Below are 22,084 nucleotides of genomic sequence, written 5' to 3'. Positions count from 1 at the left end.
GGACACATTCAGTATTTTATAGGCTGCCAGGTCTCTCAAAAAGCTTATTATTTATAATCTCTGGGTCTGACTAAGACAAATGAGCCACAAAAAAGTGTAACTGCCACAGGTATACCAATCCTAAGTGCCTGGCCTGGGAAAGTCCTTAGGGAAGGATTTGCAAATCCCTTAGCTAACAGCTGACTTGCTACAGGGGATTTTTTTGTTTGGCGGGGTCTCTGAGACCTGGTTGGGGGCCTTCCTCAATGTAAAGGGTGATGGGAGGTGTTGAAATCCTCATTTTGGGAGTGTGTTCCAGCTGGGGACACTGGTTCCTGGAGGTCTTTTTCTGCAGGTGGGTTTCTGTGAGTCAGCGAAGATGGGAGTATGTACATGTGTTTTTGTCTGCCCTTTTGATTCCCCTCTCTGCCTCAGGGGGCTGTGCCTGCAGTTGGCACATAATCAGCAGTGGTTAAAATCACTAAGCAGCTTTAGAGCCCAGAGTAGATACTAAGTCTGTGCACCTGTGCTTTCTCTCTGCCAAAAAAGCACTTGAGCCTAATTATTGAATATTTTGTCTATAAAAATAATTCAGTCCTTTTAGAGTAATACAGAATAACACTTTCAGAACAAATGGTACATAAAGGAAACATAAAATAGTTTAATATATTTGCAGTGTTTAAAATAATGACATTTGTTTTGATTGTAAGGCATCTTGAATTTTAATTAATTTTCAAATTTCTCTGTTCTACCAAAGAGATGAAAAGGTAGCGTATACCTTGCTGAATTATTAAAGCAGCAAAAAGTTATGAAATAATAGGTAGCTATAAGAATCTTAAGGGAACATCATGTTCTTTCAAGAATGTTGTCTATATAGAAATTCAGATAACATACATAATTCTGACAATAATTTTATTCCCTCTCTTTCTCCCAAAAATTGTTAGACCTAATATCATGATTATTTTCTGCATTGAAATGATCTGCTGGACAGATAAGCTACTATGGCATGGTTTGGACTGAAAAATTTACATTTTATTTTGAAAAAAAAAAAGGTAAATTGTACAGCTAACTAGACAATCTTTCTTTTCAAGGACAGCACCACATATCAGAGGATGTGAATGAGATCCCTTTGAACCTAGTGGTTTTACTTTGGTTTTCTTCATATTTGGCATTAAGCTGCAATTAAGTGCATTGAAGTGATGCCTTAAATTTTAGCTTTCATTTTTCCAGGTTCTGTAGTGCATTACTATATAACTCTGAACTTCATATAAAGTTTTAGAAAGTTCTCCTCCCAGTTTAGTTAGGCAAAACAATCCTTTTCCAGCCCAAGAACACCATTGCAGCTTCAGGCCCAAAACTCATAAACAACAGTGAATTGAGAAGAGCAATCTGAGAGGATGAGACTTCATAACCTGAAGCTGTAATTGTGATATGGACCAAAACCTACAAAAGTCTAAAAACTTGTGACCCATCGTCCATCTTGGGTGTAGCCTTGGCCAGGCTCTTGTACTGCCCAAGGTGTACCGTTTGAAGTCCTTTTAAAAAATACTTACTTTATTCCTTTGACACTCTGTAGCCTATGCTCTAGATGGCTTCTCCAGGCATCAGAAGCAGTGAAGTTTTAGTAACTTGCTTTTAAGTTTCTCAGTCAGCTAACAAAGCTTATAAGGAGTTTAATTTTGTAGGAAGGTGCCCCCAGTGGGTTCTGTATCTCCCTTTAGTGAAATGCCTTTGAAAGAGGTAGAGTTACTTAAGTCTTCTCAGAGCTTTGGTGATTTCGAGTCATCTCATGACCCTTGGAAATGCATTAAGGGGTGGCCTTGAACCAATGATGCACCCAGCTCTCGAAAAGAGGAAAATTCTATTCCCTACAGAGCAGGATAAAACTTGGTCCCTCTGTGGAAAGATGTCTCTTCTGCAATCACAGGGACTTAACTTTTTCAACCCTATCTCTCTAACTACCCAACTGGGAGAGGAAGGAGTGCATTAGCACTGGTTTGCTGAAACTAACTAATAAGCAAAATGGAGAGATAAGTTGAAGACCATAGAAGTATTGTTGCTGGTCCAAATTGTAATAAACAGAAAATATAGTTTCAGCTAATAAATAAATTCAAGTACATCACAATATGCCTGCTTCATGGTCAGAAACAAGAAGTGCACTTCTAAATGAGTTTAATTACAAAGGCTTTCCCTTAAATTTTGCAAGAATCTGAGTTTTATGAATATACTATGAAAAAAATACTAGTGGTCTTCAAGGTTAAGCAATATTCTTGTATTTATACAAAGCAGAATTTTCTTATGTGGATGTTTTCATATCAAAAGCTGCAGTGTATGTTTATAAATTACTAGATCACAGGATTGCTTTCTGTATGAACTTTTGGTACTGATAATACTACTGAATTTAAGTTATGGGTAATTTTAAGTTATTATGAACATCTGGCATTACTTTGATACCTATTCGTAATTAATCTGGTAAATCATTAGTATATAAGCATATGAAAAATAGTCTCACAAAAATACAGCTGTAAAATTAGTGTATCTCATGCATATTAAAGTTTGCTCATCTAAAGATGGAGTTCATCTCTTTTTGAGAGAGGGTGAATCTGACAGAGTGAAATAGCATTTGACAGGCGCGAGCTCACAACTCAGTCATCAGTAGCATTCTCTGTATGCCTTGTGCACATTCCTGTTTCCATAGCAACAAAACTAATATGGCATTTCCCTTTTTTGAAAGGGCTTTTTTAGTTTTTGAATAACAACATAGACTTGTTTGATGTGACAATAACATGAATATTCATGTTTTGCCACAAATGACCTAATTAAGGTCAGCTTCTGTCAGAAATAGTAATGAATCTTTGGTTGGATTATCATTTCTATATTCAGTAATAACTTTTCATTATTATTAATGAATTTTTATTTATAGGTTCTTCTTTTATCTGATTACCTTGTTCTTCCAAAGAGATCCACCAGGGTGGATCTTTTCAAAGGGATGAAAACTATATTGTTTATTCGGATGAAAGGCCTTATATAAAATGGCATATGAAAGCTTGAGCCTTGTCTCTTTTGGCATTCTTTCTGTTTTCTAGAAATTAGGGAATGTACATGACATTTCATAGTGGTGTAACTGACTGATCCATTACCTAGTATTTATGCACTGTAATCATTCCTAAAGAATGGTAGAAGAATTATACAGGAATTTCTGATGTTGGCCTCTGAGAGTCCAGTTCTGATATTCAGTTTACCAAAATTTAAAAAAAAAAAAAGACAGAAACAACATTAGATTAGACAGTATCGCTTTGAAGCCACTCTGTAGTCGTGTGTCATCAGCCAGCCATCACTAACCTTGTATTTCCATGTGTAGGTTGATAGCTTCTTTAGCATTCCATTATTTTCAGTTTCTCCGCATCAACTGCATCTTTTTCACCAAGTATCAGTGTAGTTTATTCCATGTAAAAATCTGTCAGTTAAAAGTATTAAATTTTCAGTCACACTTTTCTTTTAAGCATTCTGGGCTGTGTTCTGTTCAGTGTCAGTGTCTTTAGTTCTGATTTTTCAATTTTGTCCCTCTCCTTTTCCTTGACTTGTTAGTCTGATCCAACCTCTTCTACCTCATCTGATGATTATCAATATGTTATGGAAGCTAAACTACAAGAAATGATCTCCATACGTAGGAAGGTAGTCCTACTGGACTTTACTTTCTATTGCTGAATAGAATCCATCTGATTTGTTTTCATTTTTTAAATTTTTTTTTAAATTGATAATCAACCATCGTGCAGTTCAGTGCTTCAGGAGCTTACAATTTTACGATGGCAGGTTTGTGTTCAAACCATGCACAGTCTGCATGTTACATTTGGCTGATTTCATTGCTCATAAATAACTCCAATGTTCTGCTGATGCTTGGATGTAACAGGCCTTTGTAGCTGACACATTTCAAGCAATGCTGTTCAGCTGCCTGTTTAAATAAAGTTTATTTTTGGAAAACTAAGTTTGCAGTTAGTAGTAGCTTGCTTTATGTTTTGTTTAAACTTTACTGAAATAAAAACTTCCAAAGACACCTAAATTACAGAAAGAGTCTTTCTATTTTTTTTACAGGCCGAAGAAAGGCATGGAAACATCGAGGAACGTATGAGACACTTAGAAGCTCAACTTGAAGAGAAGAATCAGGAACTTCAAAGAGTATGTGTATTGCAAACTGCTTCTGTGCACCTTCTATTTGCCCGTATAGTGCTACATTATGTGCTTCAACCCCCAAAACTACCAAATTGTAAATGTTCTGTTTGTAGCAGTGATGGCAGTATCTTCCTACTTTACTTCACCATCTTAATACATTAATTTACGTCCAGTTGCAGAGTTGAAAGCTTTCTGCTGTTACAAAAAATGGATGTGCATTAATCAGTAACTGTAATTATATTTCCTGTGAAATTCTTTTAGATGGTTACAATTACCTTTTCTTTTTTTAATTATACAAATATCTGTACTGGTTAATTTTGGACCCTACCAATCTGTCTCATCTATTCTACATTAAAGGCAAGGCAAAGAGAAAAAATGAATGAGGAGCACAACAAAAGATTATCGGATACTGTAGACAGACTTTTGACAGAATCCAATGAGCGTCTGCAACTACATTTGAAAGAGAGAATGGCAGCACTTGAAGAAAAGGTATGGTGCAAACAGCAGTATAAAGTTTAGCTTGATAAAGATTTCCCATATGTTCTACTTTTATCAGGATGGAAGCATCATGCTGATTTTGTGTGACCAAATATTACCACAAATGTGGTCCAACCTACACATTCAACTCTGAATTCAAGGGTGGGCTCAAGTGTCTTCCCAGAAGAGCTGCAAATATGCTGAATATTTTGAGTCATGTGTTTATCAGCCAAGAGCCTGATGAAGAGTTTGGAAAAGACCAGTTCGTGACAGGCTGCATGAGGCAGTGAGAGAAAGTGGATGAGAACAGAGGAATGACCATTTCAGATGTGCCATCATTTCAGTGTTTTAACCTGCTGATTTCACCTCACTTCCTCTGGGAAAAGTAACATGCTGTCACCACAGGAGAAGGAGAATCTAGCCTTGGAGAGGGAGTGTTATTTACAGATTATCCATTTCATGAGACAATATGGTCCTGCAAAATTCAAAGTTGCTAACCTTTGTATTTGCCCTCTTTAATCCCTCCCTCTTCTACTTATTCACCTTCTGTATGGTCTGAGAGGAGTCTTACGGGGTTTTTCAGAGGGGTATTTCAGAACTTCTCAGATGATGTACTTCTGGTTTATATCATTGAAACAAAATGTGGTATGGAGCGAGAAATAGGCTTGCCAAAAGAAGAAGCTGGGAGAAATGGTTGTGTAAGGATGAGACATTTGCTCAGTTGAACCAAGATGATCTAGAAGACACATGTTCCTACATGTTTGAATTCTTGCAGCATTTAAAATTTAGTACCTAATCCAACGGAAGCATTAAAGAATTTTAATTTTGAAGTCTAACATATATGAACTTTGTAAACTTGTACATGTACATAGTGATATCTGATACATTAACATATCTCCAATTTTTTTCTTGCTTATTTTGTCTCTTTTTTTTTTTTTTTTTTTTTTTTTTTTTTTTTTTTTTTTTTTTTTTTTTTTTTTTTTTGTAGAATGTTTTGATTCAAGAATCTGAAAGTTTCAGGAAAAATCTGGAAGAGTCCTTACATGATAAGGTACTGTAAAATACTGTGATATCAAAATATGTAGAATTATTATTTTGAAATATGCATATGGAATATTAATTATCCAGCTATCATGAAAAATCTTACTGACTGAAATGAGGATTCCTTTAGTCACCTAGATGCAATAAATAGCCTTAGAAAGTCTCTGACAGTTATTCTAAGCTAAGTTCATGGTTGATATCCTAGCCTCAGGAAGTCAATACCAAAATTCATGTTGATTTTAGTGGCTTTGGAGTTTTTCTTCTATCAGTTTTAATTCTGAAAAAGTCTTATGTAACAGAGATGTATGCATAACTGGTTGCACTTTCATAGTGAAGAATGTAATTTTTTGATTTTACACAATTTATCTTAACAAATGCAGTGACATTATGCTAAATATAGCTGAAAGTGACCTTTCTTTATTCCTTGCAAATTAACCCCTAATGCTGTTTAGTGAATTAGTCAAATCGATTATAAATATTTCTTCCAAAAAGATATATTCCAATCCCAGACACAGGATTTTGTTTTGAAGCTATTCCTGCCCTGAGTGCAGTAGGGTGCACAAATGTGTTTGCATTCAGATTCACAGAAGTGTTTTTGCAATGTATTAAATCCCTGTAAAAGAAATTGTACTGAATTTTAAAAATATAGCTCCATTATATGCTAATATTATATGGCATCAAAATCATATCATATTATCATATTATATGGCATCAAAAATCAAGACCTTTGAGAAAAATAACAAAAGAGGTATCTGTTCAAAATTTTTTTTATTTTCATCTACATTTAGGTAACCTGCAGAGAAAGGCAGCAAGATTTAAGTACCCAAAAGTACAACCTGTTTCAGTGCCCCACCACCCTTACCATAAAGAATTTCTTCCTGATATCTAAAACCTACCCTCTTTCATTTTAAAGCCCATGTCCTGTCACTACATGTTCTGACCCCAGGGCTTCTAAGTGTCCCCCATTGAAGGGACTATTTGTTCCACTTTGGTGAAGAAACTGATGAAGTAATTTCAGATCGATGGACATAGCATCAGATACTAATAATCTCTAAGTAACTGGCAAGTGTTACCAATAGGCTATCAATCATCTCAAGAAATATTTTTGAAATACTCTAATACTATTTGAGTAATTATATACTAATAATTCAGTAATAATACTCACTGAAACTGATATTATTTATAGATACATTATTTATAGATATTACTTATAGATATAGAAGATTCTTATCCTTCCTAGCCTTTTGCTATACTGAACATTTTAAACTCAAGGAAGAACAGTGTTATATCTTCATCCCGTGCTTGTTCTTAATTTATTTTAAAATTCTTTCATGTCATTTTGTTAGTAGATAACAATTATTTGTAGAATTTAGGAACAGTGGAGTTTTCCCTAGTGGTAGCTGTAAATAGTGGAGGTTTTTTAGTTAATTCCAAAAATTCAGTTTTGTGGCAAATTGTCATTTTTTTTTGCCAGCAGCACCTCGTGCTAGAGTCACATCAACTCAACAAGAGCAAGACATACAGCTGCCATTCAAGTCATCTGAAATGCAGTTCTCTCAAAGTCTGGGTCTCTGTCAGTAAATAGAAAGGCCAGTATACAATCCCATAGTGTCATAAAATCATGTGGGGTGGAAACGATGATCTCAGAGATCATTGAGTGCAACTGTTAGTCTTGGTCTCTATAGGGCAAGTGGTGAGTCACATAATGAACTGTGCCTGGCTTTATGGTAGGAAAAAATCAAGTTTCAAGTACAAACTTGTCCTTCCAACACATCCAGGCAGTGGAAAAACAGCTGAGTGCTATACCACCTCCTTTTGATGCATACATCTCATTAGTAGTAGTGTGACTTAAATGAGCTTCCTTTTCTATTATAGTCAGTGTTACATTCAGTATATCTTTGATTGCTTATTTACAAGAACAATATCTCATAAAATAAATGTATAAAATATGTATCTCATAAAATAAAAGTATTTTGTATCACAAGTAAGTATATCTTACTATTCTCATTTCCAGGAAAGACTTGCTGAAGAAATTGAGAAACTGAGGTCTGAACTGGATCAAATGAAACTGAGGGCTGGCTCTTTAATCGAACCCACCTTGTCAAGGTAATATTTTGTGACAAAAGTTTTCTCACTTTAAGTTGAAATAGACACAAATGTAAATGGCAAGCATTTACAGCAGAGATGTGTTCAAGCCATGCATAAATGTGGTCATGTATTTCTTTTAAAATGTAAAATCTGTGCAGTTATCATTACTGTTGCTTTTCACTTTTTTCTTCAGTAAACAGGGCCTTTTATCAGTGAGTATTCACTGAAATATTATGGAGGTTAATGAAAGTCTTTTAAATTATGAAATTTTTTAAAAGTATATCCAAATACACAACTTTTTTTTTCCCCGGACCTTAAATAGAAATTAGAAATAATCCTCTTTAATGCCAAAACTGACCAGCATATTTATGATCATATTTGTTCTGTAAATAATATCTTTTCTTTTTCTTTGTTAGCAAGGCATAACTCAGCTTTACTTAGTGTGTAGCAAAAGACACCAGAACTTCAGCTGAATGTGAAAACATTATTCAGAGAGATCTGAAAACATCAGAATCAGACATTAAACTCTTTTTGATGGAAAATCAATATGGGAAGAATCGTGAGACAAATGCCATAAAAAATAACCACTAACAGCTGCAAAGAATTTATCATTCTAGAAATTCCTTCTTGCTTAAAAGTGTCCCTTGAGCTTTAATTGTTGCTTTATTGATAATTGTGTGCTATGTGCTGTTTTCATAACAAGCAACAGGTTAGTTTTTAAAACCTGCCAGCACGCCTGGCAGACAAAGCTCATGGGCCAAGACTGAATTGGGAGCACTGTATTCATCCAAAGTCACTCTTGTTTAAAGGGTTGGTTTTTTTCCATCACCTATTGCCTGCCCATTGATGTCTTCAGTCATATTGCTCAGTACCTGGACATAGTTTCTCCCTCAACCTTTTATTATTTCTTGGAATAATATTTTTCTATATGTAGAGAAGTGTAAGCTGATGAAATTCAGAATGTGATGCTTTTAACTTTCTGAGTTTTTGTTCCCTTGGGAATGTGACTACAGGCACACAACATATTTTTCTTGAAAGTGCTTGCAGGAACAGAGGCTACTGAGCGGGTGCAACAGCAGCTTTGGTTTTTGGAGCATCTTTGGAGAACAGCAGCTTTTTTTGCTGGGTAGATGAATATCATTAGCTTGTGCTCCATAAACAGGAGCTGATTAGCCCTTGTCGAAGGGCAGTTTGAACTTGATAAGCTATTTAAATATCTTGGGAATTCAGCAGGTTCCACTGAACAGTGTACTTTCCCTTATATAACCTGACCTCATGAAGCTCCCAGCTCTCTCAGGCACAGCAAGCTCTGAGCATTAAATACTTCCTATTCTCAGCCTGTATTCAATTCTGCATTGGCTGGAGTTTGTGCTTCGAGGAAAATAAGGAAGCTGGTCAGCAGATGAATATCTACAGCTAGAGACTGGAACCTGGACTGTTTCTTCTTTCCTGCCAATTTGCTTCACAACTGCTAAATATTATTGATTATGAGAAAAAAGTTCTATTGAGACAATTACTGTACACAGAAGATAAAAACAGTCACTTCCCTATGAGGGTTTTTTGTTACATTTCATTTTTTTTACTGGGATCATGCTCTTCATATAATTTTATGTGAAGCTTGCTGGTGTGTTAAGAAACAGAAGTTGTTCAGGTCTCTACTTCTGTGGTTGAATTATCAAATGGTGCATGGAGCCTTTGCTGTTCCACCTTGGTTCCACAGCACATGGTTAGGATGCTTTTACTGCACCAAGCAGTGAACTTTTGGTGCTGCTGTTTGATTAAGGACAAAGAGTTCAGGGACCACTGTTTGTAAACAAGAAAAGAGATGCTGAAGTCATCCTGTATAAGCCTCACCACGATATCCCTAGACTTACCAGAGGAAAAAAAAATAGGAAAAATTGGGGGTTAAAGCACTGAAAGTGTCGTCAAATAAAGATTAGTAATTCATAAACAAGGTTAAATTTCACAGGTCAGTTCACTAATATTTTCATAATGTAGAGCATAGACTTACAGCAGGAAAGCTTTAATCGATACGCTCACTCATGAACATGTAACATGCTTAGAGTAACCTCAGGCATATTTATGAATATACAGGAAAATGCATTCAGCTGCCAGTTTTAATTATGCTGAAATGTGCTTTTTCCTGTTAAAGTTTTGGATGGATGATAAGTTTTTCTATGCATAGCTTTCATTTTAAAAAAATCACAGGTTTTATTATTTGGTTTCTCCCTAAATTTTCTCATACAATTATTTCAATTTTTCACTTTTAAATTATATTTTGTGATGTGGCTTTCTCATTTATTATGGGATGCATGAAAGTTTGTTTGAAAAAAGAAATCTGTGTTGCTAGACTGAAAGTCATTGGATTGTTGTTGTTATTCCCATTACTCTCTCTGTCCACTTATGTAATTCTGCTTTTAGACCTCATCTGGACACATCAACAGAGCTGAGGTACTCAGTGGGCTCGCTGGTTGATAGCCAGTCTGACTATCGGTCAACTAAAGTGATAAGGCGACCTAGAAGAGGCCGGATGGGAGTACGCAGAGATGAACCAAAGGTTAATCCCCAATTTCTTCTCATACATTCCCTGATAAGAGAATGTGTTTGAGGCTGTTAAGCTTACAGTTTGTGGAGCTTTCTTCCAGGAAGAAAACAACAGCAGAAAAAACAAACCACCAAACAAGAAAACCCAACCCAGAGAGCAGGGTTTTTTCTATACCTGCTCAGAGAACTGTTGTACAAAATGACAGCAGAAAATGATGAAGTTTAGACACCAAAGTTCAAACATACTTGATTATTTGTCTTTCCAGAGTGTCTTTTTGTATAAATTTTCCTTTGGACACCTAAATTACAATTATGTGAAAATACTTTATGCTAGTTGCAGTAGTACTGCAGGCATTATTGGAGCGCTTATAATTGAATAAGTATTTTGAAGTGTTAGTTGCTTTCCTTTCCCGTTTTTTTTGAAGTTCAGATTTGCAGTTTTCTCTGACGTAAGCCATACATATTTTAATTCCTGCTCAGGTAAAATCACTTGGCGATCACGAGTGGAATAGGACTCCGCAGATGAGTGTCCTGAGCAGTCATCCGTTTGAAAGCGACACCGAGATGTCGGACATCGATGATGATGACAGAGAAACGCTGTTCAGCTCCATGGACCTGCTGTCACCAAGTGGCCATTCTGATGCCCAGACCCTGGCCATGATGCTCCAGGAACAGCTAGATGCAATCAATAAAGAAATCAGGTATATAGCCTGAACCAGCTATGATGCACCTATGGTTACAGCTTCAAGCTTCCTTTAGTGCTTGAGTTCAGGTACCATTCATGGCAGTTAGGAAACAGCTTGTTCATCTGGAGGATTGGTTATGTGTCTGCTTTCCAGAGGAGAGTATTGTGTGAAGATAACAACGGAGTCTTTCTTTCCTAACCATGGAAATTTCTTTCAAAAAACATTCCAAGTAAAGAACCGATGGCCAGTTGAAGAAAAGTAAATTGGAGGAGGCTAACTCATGGCAGATTTCACAAATTATTGTTCACAGTCCTTTTTGCAAGGTCTTTTTCACTGTTATACATGACTGCACTTGCTCAGTAACAACCGCCTATCATAAATATTTTATTTCTGTGCTCTTCATGCTTTCTTCTGGAAATTATCCATATGTTAAAACTAATATAAGCCATGTATTGCAAGACATGTTTTGATTTTCTCTGTAGACACAGAATATGATTTTTCATGCTCCAAGTTGGATTATAGCGCTTGGATATAGGTAATGAATAGCATATATCTTAATAATATCTGTGCAAATTTAATGGAGTGGTAGAGAATCAAATTACATGTTTTAATTAAGTGATTGTTATAAATAAAACCGTATTTCAAGCCTAAAGCATTCTTACATGTTTTCCAGTAAGGGCAACTTTTAAAAAAAACTTGGTGTATGAAAAACATCCTCTCATTAGCAACTGCTTTCCTAGAAGGAGATGAAGGAAATTATAGTAAATGTGTTAGGGACTTTCTGGTAATACTAGAAACAGAAATACTGTGGTTAGGAATATAATCAAAACAAGACAGACTGATTTGGCAAAAGATAATCATTCTCTGATCAAGGTAACTTTAAAGGAAAAACTGTTGGAATTGAATTTGAGTAATTTTTCTGTTTAGGGAAAAACCTTTTAGTATAAATCTAGAGCTTTGCATTTTTTACTGTCCCAGAATGTGTTTGTTCAGATAGGATTGCACTGCTTTCTCAAATCTTTCCTACACCTGTCAAGATACAGAGTCAAAGAGATATTTTGGTGTTGGGAAGGTAAATCTCCTTAAAACAGTGTACATAAAAGAAAGATCCTTATCCATATTTTCTGTTATTACAAAGAAGTCAGCACTGTGGCCAGCTCAGGAAGCTGTATATGCAACATTTATATTTGTTTTTTAAAAATACTAGTCTTTTGTCAGTTTAACAAGTAACACAGTAAAGGGCTTTCAGAAGGAGCAGTACTTGCAGGTGACTTAGTGGGATATTATTTGTGCCACCCTGAATCAGATCACTGTTATACTTAACCCAGGGTCTTGACTCTGATATTAGGTACAGTTTTACCTCAAAAGGGAAGCAAGGGTGCACTTTTTATACAGCCATTTTTAATGGAAGTCTACTGAGAGTAGTTTATTTTCTCAACTGCTAATCTTGTACTAAAGTACAGGCTTTTATTATCATAGCAACTATTATTAAAGGACCAGGTATGTCATTATATACATTTTTTTATATGGTTCAGGAAAATCATTCTACAAGGACAATCTTACAAATAGTATTGCATTTCACATTATCTTGGTTTGTTTTTTTTTAATTGACAAACACAATAAGGGTTTAGCAATTTTTTTTTAAATTTCAAAAGAGGTTAAAAATGTATTTTGCCTTAGATTTGTTTTATTATACGAGATGATTCAGGATTTAGATAAATAAAATGAAAAACATTGTAATAATTCCCTTTCAAAATATTATTGGTCTTTAAGTTTCTTCCATGCATTATTTCAAAAAGAGCTGCAGGTGTTTTATACAAATTCTGAAACTGATGTTAGGGAAGAAGACTTATCACAGCACAGGAGTTTTTAGGTTTCTATTTTCAATATATTATGATTTAATTATTGTACTTGCTTAATTTCACTCAGAAAAGTATGGTTCACAGTTTCAGCCTCCCCAGACTTCGTATTCTCTCGTTTAACATTGATCTCTCATATTTTTTCTTCCTCTCTGCAAAAAAAGACTACTCCTAGCACAGGTTTATGGGCAAAGGACTTGTAAACAAATGTTTTATTTTAAAGACATTTTTCCATTCTAGGTGCCATCACAATTAAAAAACAAAACTAAAGAACCAAATGGAAGCATCCTGTTGAGGTGATAGATGCTTAAGAAGCTTTTATTGCTTGCTAGCAAGAAAGTGATTTTAATGAAATTCACTTAAAAACACAGGACTTTAGAAACAGCTGTCATTTTTTCATCAAATTGTAGGGGTAAAATAGAAAATTTGTTTTACACATTCTCTTGTTTTATTAATATGGATTATTTTAGCAATTCCCTTCTTAAAGGCCCAATTTCATTTGACTCTTTACTTTGTGATTTAGCAAAAGATAATCAGATGAAGCCAACGTAAGCTTGGAATTAGTTATCTGTGGTAAATCGGATTGCTAATCCCCGTGCCCAATTCTAGCTCCTTTGCAAAGGAACCAATATTCCTGAAATGTCATACATCAAGGTTTGCTGTTGGACACATTCTTCAAACAGGTTTTGAGGATAGAGGAGTTGAGAAAAATAATTTTATAACTGGCGATTAGGAAAATAATGTTGGAAAATGGTCTTTTTTAGTTATCTATCATATTCACCTTTGTTTGCTCTTACTTACAAATCTCATTTGAAATGAAATGGTTTCTAGTTTTGCTCTGGTGATATGAAGAGACAAATACAACAGGAGCATTCTTCTTTTACTTAATAAGGTTAATCCAAGAAGAGAAAGAGTCGACAGAATTGCGTGCTGAAGAGATAGAGAACAGAGTGGCCAGTGTGAGTCTGGAAGGCTTAAATCTAGCCAGAGTCCACCAAGGTACCTCCATTACTGGCTCAGTGACAGCATCGTCACTTGCAAGCTCATCTCCTCCCAGCGGACACTCAACTCCCAAACTCACCCCTCGCAGTCCAGCCAGGGAGATGGACAGAATGGGGGTTATGACACTGGTAAGAAACCTTATAACACTATTTGATGTGATATTTCTTGTATTAAGTACTTAATCTTTTCACTGTATGACTGGCTCATCTCTATAATTCTTTGTTCACATCTTCATCATCCATACAGATAGCAAATTCTCTTGAATGTGGACATTCAGTGGTTTTGGGCTTTGTTATAGTGGTTGTGAGCATTGCATGATTCACTAGTGGGACAGTGACAGGATTACTGAGGGCCTTCAGCACACAGGCTGTAGAATTAATAAGAAACAGAACTGCTCACTGGAATTACCTATATGTAAAGAATGTTTACTAATGGAAAGTTCTTTAGTGATACAGTTATTACACAATAGTCTGTGGAACTGTTGCTGAGTTTAAACTTCCAGGAAATGTCTAGAAGACATTCAGACATTCCACCACTTCTTATATGTGATCATTTTCATATACTTTTATATTTGATATACTCTTTTATACTTGCAGTGCTTTTATGCATTCTTCATGACCATATATCATGCACAATGAAATGAGTTTTTTGGTTTCCAGTAATTCATTTAACTGATATATTTCAGGTGGCTCCTACATAGACATCAAGTCACCATGAAATTACTGTGCAAATCATTTCTAACATTGCTGTACCTTTGAGGACACATTCAAAAATTTCTGGTTCAATTTGGAAAGGGATTTACAAGGAATTTAATTTTGATCCTAGACAAAAAGAAACAGTACATCTGTCAAATATTTGAAGATTGTATGTGTCAATATATTTAAGATGTACAACTCTGATACTGATCTGAGTACAGATGCAGGGTTCAGTATGAGCTACAAACCAGTTTGGAGCTGGGGTGAATTAATCCCTTAAGTACCAGGAGAGAATCAAAGCAGCCCACTCTGCTGATCTCATACAGGGAATACAATAGGGTATGTGTAAACGAAATTTTTATTTGCTTTTTCTCTGATAATCATGTCACCAATGTCCCCTTGTGGTCCATTCCTGAGAAGCAAGCACTGATTCCCTGTGGAGCCTTTCCTAACAAAAAGGTTGTTAAGAGCAGCTGGAAATGAAGCTTGGCTGTTCATTCTTCTCAGCTGGGAATAGAGACTTTTGTTGATGATCACCTAGACAAGATTTCCCTTTTCCTGGGAACTGACAACTACTCTTACCCATCTCTGCTCCTCCCAGTTTAGTATGGTGTTTGCTGCCACTTGGGATCTGAGGTCAGCAGGGAGGAGGTTCTGGCAGGCAGCTGTAACTTATTCTTTGCTGCCCCCAGTTCCCACTGCTGAACAGAAGAAACAAAAATATTGGTTGCAGAGGTCCTTGTGGAGGAGGCGAGTGTGCAGGCTGCTGTCCTGCTATCTACTTCACCAAAGCAGCACCCTCCCAAATGCACAGTGTGTTCCCTTTCCCCAGCTGTTCAAAGTAAGCAGTCTGGCGGTCGGTAAATGGCAATGGTTGAACTGCCCCACCAGCAGACGCCTGCACTGCCTGGTGGCCTGGGTTTGAAAACTGTAGCTTTGGGTCAGTATGTTCATCAGATTCAAACACGAAATGACAGCATAGCCTCTGCAATTCAGGTTGCCATGATCTCACTGACATCCAGCTCTAACTGTGCTAAAACTCAGATGGACTTGTCTGTCTGACTTGCAGTTGAGCTCTTGACTTGCCTTAAGCAGTAGAAGCATCCCCCCATAGTGTGCTCATCAGCACAGCCCACAGCTTTGCTCACCTTCATCAACCATTTCAGGACACTTCTGCCCTGCACCGTTTCAGCAGGAGTTCAGTGTTCAATATCACTTCCTTGCTGGCTGAGAACAGACACAAGCCTGTCAGACATCCTTTAAGTGAAACTTGGAGTTGGGAAGAGATTTAAGTCTGATCTCTAGAGCTCAAATTGCCAAATGGTCCTGTGTTGGTTGGCTGGAGAAGGAGGACTGCATGAGTTTCCTCAGCCCAGGTGCATGTAGTAAATAAATTCTGCAGAGTATCCTCAGCTTTCCTTAAATGAAAGAGGCATCTACCAAAAATAAAAATGCAAAGGGGGTTGAACAAGACCTATTCTAGTAGTCTGCTGCTGCCAAGTAATACTGAAGAAGATAGGTGAATATGTGTTCATTTCCTGAAAATGTGATTCATTTTTTCAGTCATGGTATTTTGGTGATGATATTTTGTGGTTTTACTTGGTGGAACACCAATATTTTGTAATATTTGATAAAACATCTAAAAAAAATCTCTCTTGGGGATAACATAAGTACTTATACTCAAAAATAGAAAGTGCTACTATAGGCTTGAAATTCTTTGCTCAGTTATGAAATTGAAGGAGAGTGTAATTTTAGAAAAAATACCCAAACCTACTTTCCCAGAATGACTTATTTTTCAGGGGTTATTTTAGGTTAATACATCAAGTATATACTTAGTATATAATATGGAGAGTGATTAATCTTTGCTTCCCACTTCATGAATGTGAGAACAACAAATGTGAGGGTTTTTTATGCTTCAATAATATTTATTAATCATTATTTTTTATTGTTTCCCCTTTTGTTACCAATCTAAGCCAAGCGACCTAAGGAAGCATCGGAGAAAGGTATGCTACTGGGGTTTTTTAAAGTTTGGGAGAGCCTATTTATCATATTCCTCTGCTGTTTAGATAACTAAATCTTTGCTGCAGTCCGTTGCCCTTCTCTCTTTTTCATTCTATGCCTGAACATAATCATTAATCCTACCTGGAATGGCTTCCAGGGGTCAGAGCTAAGCCACAGAATCAAGGCCCACTAGGTGATATCTTGGAGTAGCAGCCTCAACAGCACAAACTTAAAGGAATATTTATTTTTAAAGAAGTATGGACACAAAAGCACTACCTTCAAATGTATTTCAGCCATTCTTCTTGCTGGAGGAACTACTGAGATTCCTTGAAATCTTGGAGCAATGTAAATTTGTTTAGAGAACTGGCACTGACTGATGATGAAATTCCGCGACATTATTTAAGATAAATCATTATAATGTTCTGACAAAATTCCTTTTTGTCAGATTTTGTCAGATTCCTTTTTGTCTGTCAAAATTCCTTACTGTCAAGCATACTGACTATTCCGGTAACACACTGTGTAGAGAGTGGTCATGTTCATGCTTGTATTCACCTTCTCTCTTACATCCCTGAGAAACTTAGTTAACCTGAATAATCCTATTTAATGCAAGGGACCCACTTACACCTAAGATTGTCTTCATGTTTAGACCTTCACCAACCTCTTTAGCTATAAAAAGAATGAACTTCTTCCACAAGCACAATCTCATTTCTTTTAAATATCTGTATTAATCTGCCATATTTTAAAAACTGTGTTTCCCAATAGCATATTTCAAAAAAAAAAAACCCTTACAATTTGCTAGAAACATTGCACTTGAAATCTTGTGTGTTTCAGTCCACTTGACAATTTCATGAGGTGTGTATTGAAATGTTCTTGAAAAGCTAATATGCTCTCATTGGAGTCTCTCTCCTCCAGATTGCAGTTGTTGAAGAAGATGGGCGTGAAGACAAAGCCACAATCAAATGTGAAACTTCTCCTCCTCCAACACCCAGAGCCATCAGGATGACTCATACCCTTCCTTCTTCGTACCACAACGATGCCAGAAGGTAAGATGTTTGTAATGGGGATCAGTACTTCACGGTTTACCACATATTATTATTTCAATTAATGTTGTTTAACTATTCCAAAATTACCTGATTTCTTCCCTGTTTCTCATGTAATGAGAGAAAAAACCCCTACCCATTGTCTGTTGCAATGACCCTGAAAATGTTTATCAGTGCTAAAGTACATGCTGGGTATTTCTGTTTTGAGGTACAGTTTTGATGACTACTGGAAGTTGCAATGCTACAAATCCTAGAAATAAAATCAGAATGCTACTAGTGTATTTTTCATAAATGGTTCTTAGCAAAGTAAAAATATTTCTTTTCAGCCTTGCCTGACAGAGAAAATGTCTTCTGTTGCTCTATATGTTGCCAAATAATTTAAAGGTGTGATTGTTTCACTTGTTGGGAGATCATTACTAAATTATAACCAATTAATTTGTTTGCAGAGCTGCTCAGAAGAAAATAAAACTGTTGACATGTTATCTATTCTCTTTCTTTATTATCATTTTGCAGTAGTTTGCCTGCTTCACTGGAGCCAGAAAGCATTGGTCTTGGCAGTGTCAGCAGCAGCCAGGACTCCCTGCACAAAGCTCCCAAGAAGAAAGGAATCAAGTCTTCAATAGGACGTTTGTTCGGTAAAAAAGAGAAGGCTCGACTTGGACAGCTCAGTAAGGAATTAGTGGTAACAAGCTAAGGTCACCATTTCACTGCCATTTTTCCATTTTTAGTTTTGCTTTTTTTTTCAGTTTCCAATTCGCTCATGTTTCTGTTTTGTCTGGCATAACTTTCCCATTAAATGTCACTGTTATCACCAGTTATATTTGTCATGAGTTCGCCATGATCGTAATGTAAATGAAAGGAGAGTTTGGGCACAAATTGCTGGAGTCATCTTCTTCACTGAACTTGGTGCTTCAATAGTCTGTTAAATTAGGATAGCAGTGGTAACACTCTATTCTTGAATAACCACATAAAGAGGAGGTGAGAGGTTAATTAGCAATAAATGACTATAAGTGGTCTACCTATGTGACACAGAAGGTCCTTGCAACCAAGTGTTGCTGCTTTCCAGATTTCAGTGTGTTGATAGATGCCCTCGAGTGCCTACAGCTGAATGTCCTCAGGATAACTTTTACAATTATGCTGCTCACAGCAGTGCTTAGCTTTCTCCCTACTTCTTCTGTCCTTTTCCCTTGCTGAGACTATTTCATTCTACTTCATTCATGGCAAAAATTCTCCTCTGCCTATTTCTATATGGGTACATGCCAACGCAAGTATCAAATTGTAATAAAGGTGTCAATAAAATTGAAATACTGGCTCTTTCTTAGTCATGCAGATGTCACATAATACAAATTTGTGAGGCACTAAATTTTACTGCCATGATGACCATGTCACACTTGTAAAAATAATTTTAAGGCCTTGTAGTAAACACTTAAGCAGCAAGCATAAGCCTGAAATTAAAACCTATGTTTTTCTTGCAATGTGTCCTTATCACAACTAACAAATCCATTGCTAGAATAGTACAGAGTAAAAAGGTGGTACTAAGGTCAAAATATCAGAGTAAAATTGAAAAACTGAGTATTCTTCATCTATACTCCAGCTTTTCTCCTCTCTATGAAAACCATGTGTTCTTGAAAACAAAAACCTACCTAATTTCTAATTGCAATCTGAATTCCCCCCTTTTTCACAATAAAAAGAAAAAACTGATTTATTCAGTCTTTCAAATGAGAATCTATAAATGAGTCTTTCAAATACACCTGTATGCCACCATCTGCATTGATGGCTAATTTTATAACTTTAGACTGCATCTAAAGTTGGACTTCATTAATTCACATTTACATTCCATATAACCCTTTTTATTGATATGGATAGTTTATGCATAATAATGTATCATTTCTCAGTAAGTCAGGAACATAGAGGATGAAGATGCAATATATGTGTTGGTCTTCCCTGCAGTTCTTTGGAATGTGGAACAAAAATGAAACAGTTTCAAAGATGATCTCAGGAGCAATGAAATCTGGCAATAGATTAATTTCCTAATACCCGCCGTGATTAATAATACATATGTAGAATTTGATAAAGCCTATTTGTAATTCCCCATACTAGGTCATGAAATTGCTAAAAGATATTAGTGGTTTGCAATTATATGAATTTTTTGACTGCCATTCTTTAATTCAAGAGCAAAATTTCAATACAATGCACATTTTAATTAAGGAAACGAGGTTTACTAGCATGTATAAAATGAACAGTAAGACTGTTACTTAATCAAAAGGTAGGAGAAAAATATTTTTCAGAAATTAAAAAGACATTGGGCAGCTTAATTACAGGTAATTTTTCTCATCTTAATTTTTAAGATATCAAAAGAAAAGCATTCATTGAGTGGTCATTTCCACTCAATGGCATTATCATAGAATCGTAGAATATCCTGAGTTGCAAGGGACAATGAAATTTTAAAAAGAGCAGTCATGGTAGTGCTTGACTCAGTTTCACAACAGATGTGTTATCTATGCAGCTATATAATTAGGTGTTCTATTTGTGGTAAGATACTACATCACAGAAATTTACATAGCAAGTCCTATCACTACAGCACTGCAAAATACTTGTATGGTTTTCATAACCTAAAATTATATTGCAAAATCAATAGAAGAATGTAATTTATTTCCTTGTTTAAATTAAACACTCTAATTTAATATAGACATATGCTTCTTACATTTTTATTATGAAAAATACCTTTTCTTCAAAAGCACATGTTTATATACTCTTAAGAAACAGTATTGAAACCTCCAGACTTGTATTACTAAGATCAACAAAGCCATTCTATTACACAAAATATTTCCTTGCTCTGTGTTCCTTGCAAACCCTTGAAATTATTTCTTTTCAACTCCTAAACTTGCCAGAATTTTGTTCTTTTATTATTTGATAATTTTACCTTCTCTATTAAACCATTAGCTTTTTTGTTCCAAGCCAAATTCATCTTAGAAGAAGAGATCTTTCTTAGAATCGAGATACAAGATTTCTAGATTCCTTAAGTTTTGTCAGTTTTTGGAGAAGGAAAAAGGAATGCTACAGGGAGCACAAGTGCACTTTCTTTCTTTCCTTCTTTTCCAGTCTTCTCTCTCTCGACAAGCACCACTTTTGTATTCTTCTTATGTTACATTTTAAATATTCTAGACCCTAAAACAAACAATTCATTCCAGGCATTTTTAGAATTGCCGAAGCAAGCTGATCTGCGTGGCAAATGGAAAGGTTAGCTTGTTAGGAAACATACATTGTGGCCACATCCAATACAAGGCGTACCCTCAGTTATTCGAAGGCCAGATGTATTTGGAGAATGGAGTTTGGCATTATGTCCAAACTACTCTCCAACCTGTAATAAACCCTCCCTGCACTGCACTCATCCCATCCCTATCCAACAAGAATCCAACAAGAGAATTGCTCTCTCAAAAAAGGTGTGGTATGTTTATAACTGTTTGCTGAATGAAAAATGTAATCCAGAGCCAGCAAGAAGCATTTAATGAGATTCTATAAGACTCTGACAGGCAAATGAAGTGAAAAAAAAGTATATGTTCATGTTTTCTGCAATTGTGAGCTGCATTTGCATCATTCTCATTGTGAGACTTGCAGAAGTGTCCTCTTTTAATAAAGTAAAAATCTGTCTAGACAAACAGGAGTGTTAAAATAGCATCTTCTTTGAAAGAACAGCTTAAACCCAAGCTTTTCTAAGTTTTTGTCGTAGACATGATGCAATGGTAGCTTTTGTTCTTGATTGAGGTGCATGTAAATCTAGCTTGTAAAAGGTTGTGGCACTATTTCACTTCATAACATTTATGAATTATTTCATTACTAAAATCAACATATTAGCACAGAAATATTTTACTTTGTGCTTTTTGATCATGCCAGTGTCCACTACACAATTGTTCACTATCCATTAGCTGTGAAGTAAGAAATTGCTGTGTTCAAATGGAGTCAAGCATCAACATTTTACCACACTGTTGTCTTCTTTCTCATGCCAGTTCCAAAGTGGAGCACAGGAGGAAGGCAGCCTTCACAGGAGTGCCGCAGGGCCTCTGTGTGTACATTTACAAGTGGGAGTGAGAGGAGAGTGGGAAGCCAGAGCCAGGAGACTCCTGAGCTCCATGAGCAGGTCCCCTCTTCTTGAATCAGGGCAGTGATAAAAAAGTTAGACCATTTTCCATTTCTAGGAAAGTCATGTCAGTGGCCATGTGGATTGTACCAGTCATGCCCTTAGTTTATAAAATTATTTTATTTTATTTCTTGCTGCAAGCTTCCTTTGTCACTCTGTATGAGTTATTCAAGTTCCCTTGACTTTGACAGAATTTAGGTGCCTACAAGACATATCCAAGGAGATGTAGGAGGCTTTTTACTTCTCTGACAGATTCTTTCTCTCATGTCTGGGAGTTTTCAGGGATAATGACATCTAAGACCCTCTATGAAAGCAAAATGAAGACTTCAGCACTACTGCATTAGGTGATGCTGCATTATGGCAA

At 36.1% G+C, this 22,084-nt stretch overlaps 1 protein-coding gene across 13 annotated transcripts in view; it reads left to right on the top strand.

Annotated features, from left to right (window-relative positions):
* Nucleotides 1-22,084, top strand: part of PPFIA2 (PTPRF interacting protein alpha 2) — a 286,609-nt gene that overhangs the window by 227,962 nt on the left and 36,563 nt on the right. For 7 of the 13 annotated variants that reach the window (XM_038154174.1, XM_038154172.1, XM_038154181.1 and 4 more), the window contains 10 exons: nt 4,072-4,155; nt 4,507-4,638; nt 5,615-5,677; nt 7,682-7,773; nt 10,177-10,312; nt 10,780-11,000; nt 13,737-13,974; nt 16,515-16,544; nt 17,455-17,585; nt 18,096-18,250. In XM_038154174.1, coding sequence (XP_038010102.1) covers nt 4,072-4,155; nt 4,507-4,638; nt 5,615-5,677; nt 7,682-7,773; nt 10,177-10,312; nt 10,780-11,000; nt 13,737-13,974; nt 16,515-16,544; nt 17,455-17,585; nt 18,096-18,250 — 1,282 coding nt within the window. Of the gene's footprint in view, nt 1-3,567; nt 3,655-4,071; nt 4,156-4,506; nt 4,639-5,614; nt 5,678-7,681; nt 7,774-10,176; nt 10,313-10,779; nt 11,001-13,736; nt 13,975-16,514; nt 16,545-17,454; nt 17,586-18,095; nt 18,251-22,084 lie in introns of all 13 variants that reach the window. The other 6 variants (XM_038154171.1, XM_038154170.1, XM_038154168.1 and 3 more) reach the window with 1 other exon arrangement.

This window comes from Motacilla alba, chromosome 1A (genome assembly GCF_015832195.1).
Source record: "Motacilla alba alba isolate MOTALB_02 chromosome 1A, Motacilla_alba_V1.0_pri, whole genome shotgun sequence".
Taxonomy (NCBI): Eukaryota; Metazoa; Chordata; class Aves; order Passeriformes; family Motacillidae; genus Motacilla; species Motacilla alba.
The sequence above is the reverse complement of the archived record's forward strand: the minus strand, read 5'-3'. Positions and strand labels throughout refer to the sequence as shown.